Source organism: Priapulus caudatus, unplaced genomic scaffold, assembly GCF_000485595.1.
Source record: "Priapulus caudatus unplaced genomic scaffold, Priapulus_caudatus-5.0.1 Scaffold1999, whole genome shotgun sequence".
NCBI classification, from domain to species: Eukaryota; Metazoa; Priapulida; class Priapulimorpha; order Priapulimorphida; family Priapulidae; genus Priapulus; species Priapulus caudatus.
The window spans coordinates 67,503-69,858 of NW_014579060.1; the positions used below are offsets into that span (position 1 = coordinate 67,503).

The window sequence follows — 2,356 nt, forward strand, 5'->3', positions numbered from 1 at the left end:
TATATAATATTTTTATTCCTGCACAGTTATGTATTAGTAGATCTAACACAGATTACTGTCAAATTAACCTGTTATACTCACCAAGCTTTGCAATATCAGTCACTGACATGCCTTTGTCAGCCACCTGTTTTCTAAACTCGGCCATGAATCGGAAATATGCCGACAACGGACGCTTTGGCTTATTTGGGTCCCTGCTTGGCCGGTACAACTTCATCTGTAAACACATGATAAACAAATTAGCATGAACTGCATTGTTGCTGCATGGTACGATACAAGGTTTCACTTAGAGAATGCTTACAAAAATAGTATTAGAAATATTAATAGCAGCTCATCCTTCAGTTCAGGATGGGTAGCTTTTTAGCAGGATGGGTTTACTATAGGTTACATAGTAAAACTTCAAATATTCTTTAACAGGTCAGGCTGGGATTACAGACTTATTTCCAACTGATATATATATATATTAATCATTTCCCGACAAGGCAGTTAAATCTGACAACAGGCTGAATACACAAGAGTATTACATAACATGCTAACTGCTATTGCGTTAGAAATGATAGATGTAAGTCAGATACAAAATGGCACCTCTTCCTGGTAGCGTGCTTTATCCTTTGCTGCCTGATCACTGAACGGCTTCTTCTGCTCTTCGCTTAGTTTCGACCACTTCTCCGCCGCCACCTTCGTCAGCTCTGTCATCTGACAATGAATGCAGATTTTCATACATGCCAATTACGCACCTGTGTGTGTGTGTACACAGCTAAAGCACCCGTGATAACTGCCTATACCGGAAACACATTGAAACCTGAGATACTCTAGCAGATGTTTAGCTTAGAATTAGTGCACGTGTGTAGTAGAATATATAGACTAGTAGGGCTGAGGGGGACTATGCCCCCCAAGGTACTGCCGGAACGTACCCTGGTACTATCTAATGTGCCGGACCGTATCTCGCCTACTCCACTAACGAGTCTAGGTATAGTCGCCTACGCCTACTTCCTAACCTTAACCCTAACCCTAACCATATCAGATAGTTACCAGGTTAACGTTCCGGTATACCGGACCGTACCCAGCTAGGCTACATTCCGGCAGTACCCTGGGGGACATAAACCCTATGAGCACTAGTAGGTGTGTTAATTGAACAGTTGAATTGAACCTGCGCAACTTGTGCTGGGGGAAGAACTACTGCCACTACCAGTTCTATATTCTACATAGAAGCAAATGTATTTGATATATCATGTTACCGTATATCATGAACAGAGTATACATATGTCCATGTTATTAGTGTTCTAGTATTACATCCAGAAAGAGTGAGCTACCGCCACACAATGTGTTCTTTTGATAGCGACAGAATATTCAGTATTCGAGTATGATGAAGCGTATGCAAGTGGGATTGGTTAGAAGTCAATCTAGAATCTATAATTAGAAGTTAATGCCAATGTCTAGACTAATGCGTGACTTACCGATGACATCTTTGTTCCTTCACTGGCCAGCTGCTCACGGAACGCCTTCATGAAGAACAGATAGGCACTAGAGCCTCTCTTCGGTGCATTTGGATCCTTTGCTTTCCTTTTTCTTTTCGCCTTACCTTCATTACCAGTTGTTGCAAGCACAGGCCTCGTTGCCTTTAATTTGGTATCTTCCTTGGATGCTGAGATGTTACAACAATAAGCAGTTTTAACGAACTGTCTATATCATAAACGGACGACTGAAATCAATCTTATCATCATTACGATCACTATCACTATCAGTAAAGACAGTATCAATCATTCTTTCGTGGTGTAACTGTAAGATTATGTTGTAACCCTACGCTAAAGACGTACTAGTTACGGTAGGTAGTGTTAAAAAAATGAATGTAGGCCCTAGTGATGAACACCAATTACTCGAATACAATTCCATTTCTTACGTATTTCACGCGCACTACTTCTTCTTTTAGAATTATTCATAAATATATTAAACCAATGTCTACCCATTATTCCTAGAGCTAGAGGCTGTTGACACAGATTTCAATTTTCCCGAGTGCACAGTAGATTAGACAAGGCTCCTCTAACTACACTGGCTGCTGGAGTAACTCGATTTCCCGCCTGCTAAGCATGAGCAGACGCTTACGTGTGGCTGGTAACGCCATCTGTTAGACACTTGAGAGTTCAAATTATACAATTTATGAAAATTCAAAAACGTCGCAAATTTCTTTAGTTTTTATCGCAGTTTATTAAGATTAAACAGTAGCTAAAGTAATGCTTGGTGCTTCGCCCATTAGAAAGGAATACGTCTGAATTACTAGTCCAAGAAAGTGTGTGTGTGTGTGAGAGAGAGAAAAAAAAGGGGGGGAGGGAGGGAAGGAGGCGAGTGTTAGTGTGTTAGC

General features: G+C 40.8%; 1 protein-coding gene across 1 annotated transcript in view; it reads right to left on the bottom strand.

The window, feature by feature from the left end:
• LOC106818056 (DNA-binding protein MNB1B-like) overlaps nt 1-2,069 on the bottom strand; it is a 12,969-nt gene extending 10,900 nt beyond the window's left edge. The window contains exons 1-4 of the mRNA XM_014822775.1: nt 1,961-2,069; nt 1,455-1,642; nt 583-693; nt 82-214 (exon numbers count right to left, since the gene is read on the bottom strand). Of these exons, the coding sequence (XP_014678261.1) occupies nt 82-214; nt 583-693; nt 1,455-1,642; nt 1,961-1,964 (436 nt within the window). The 5' untranslated portion in view covers nt 1,965-2,069. The remainder of the gene's footprint in view (nt 1-81; nt 215-582; nt 694-1,454; nt 1,643-1,960) is intronic.
• Nucleotides 2,070-2,356: the final 287 nt, after the last annotated feature.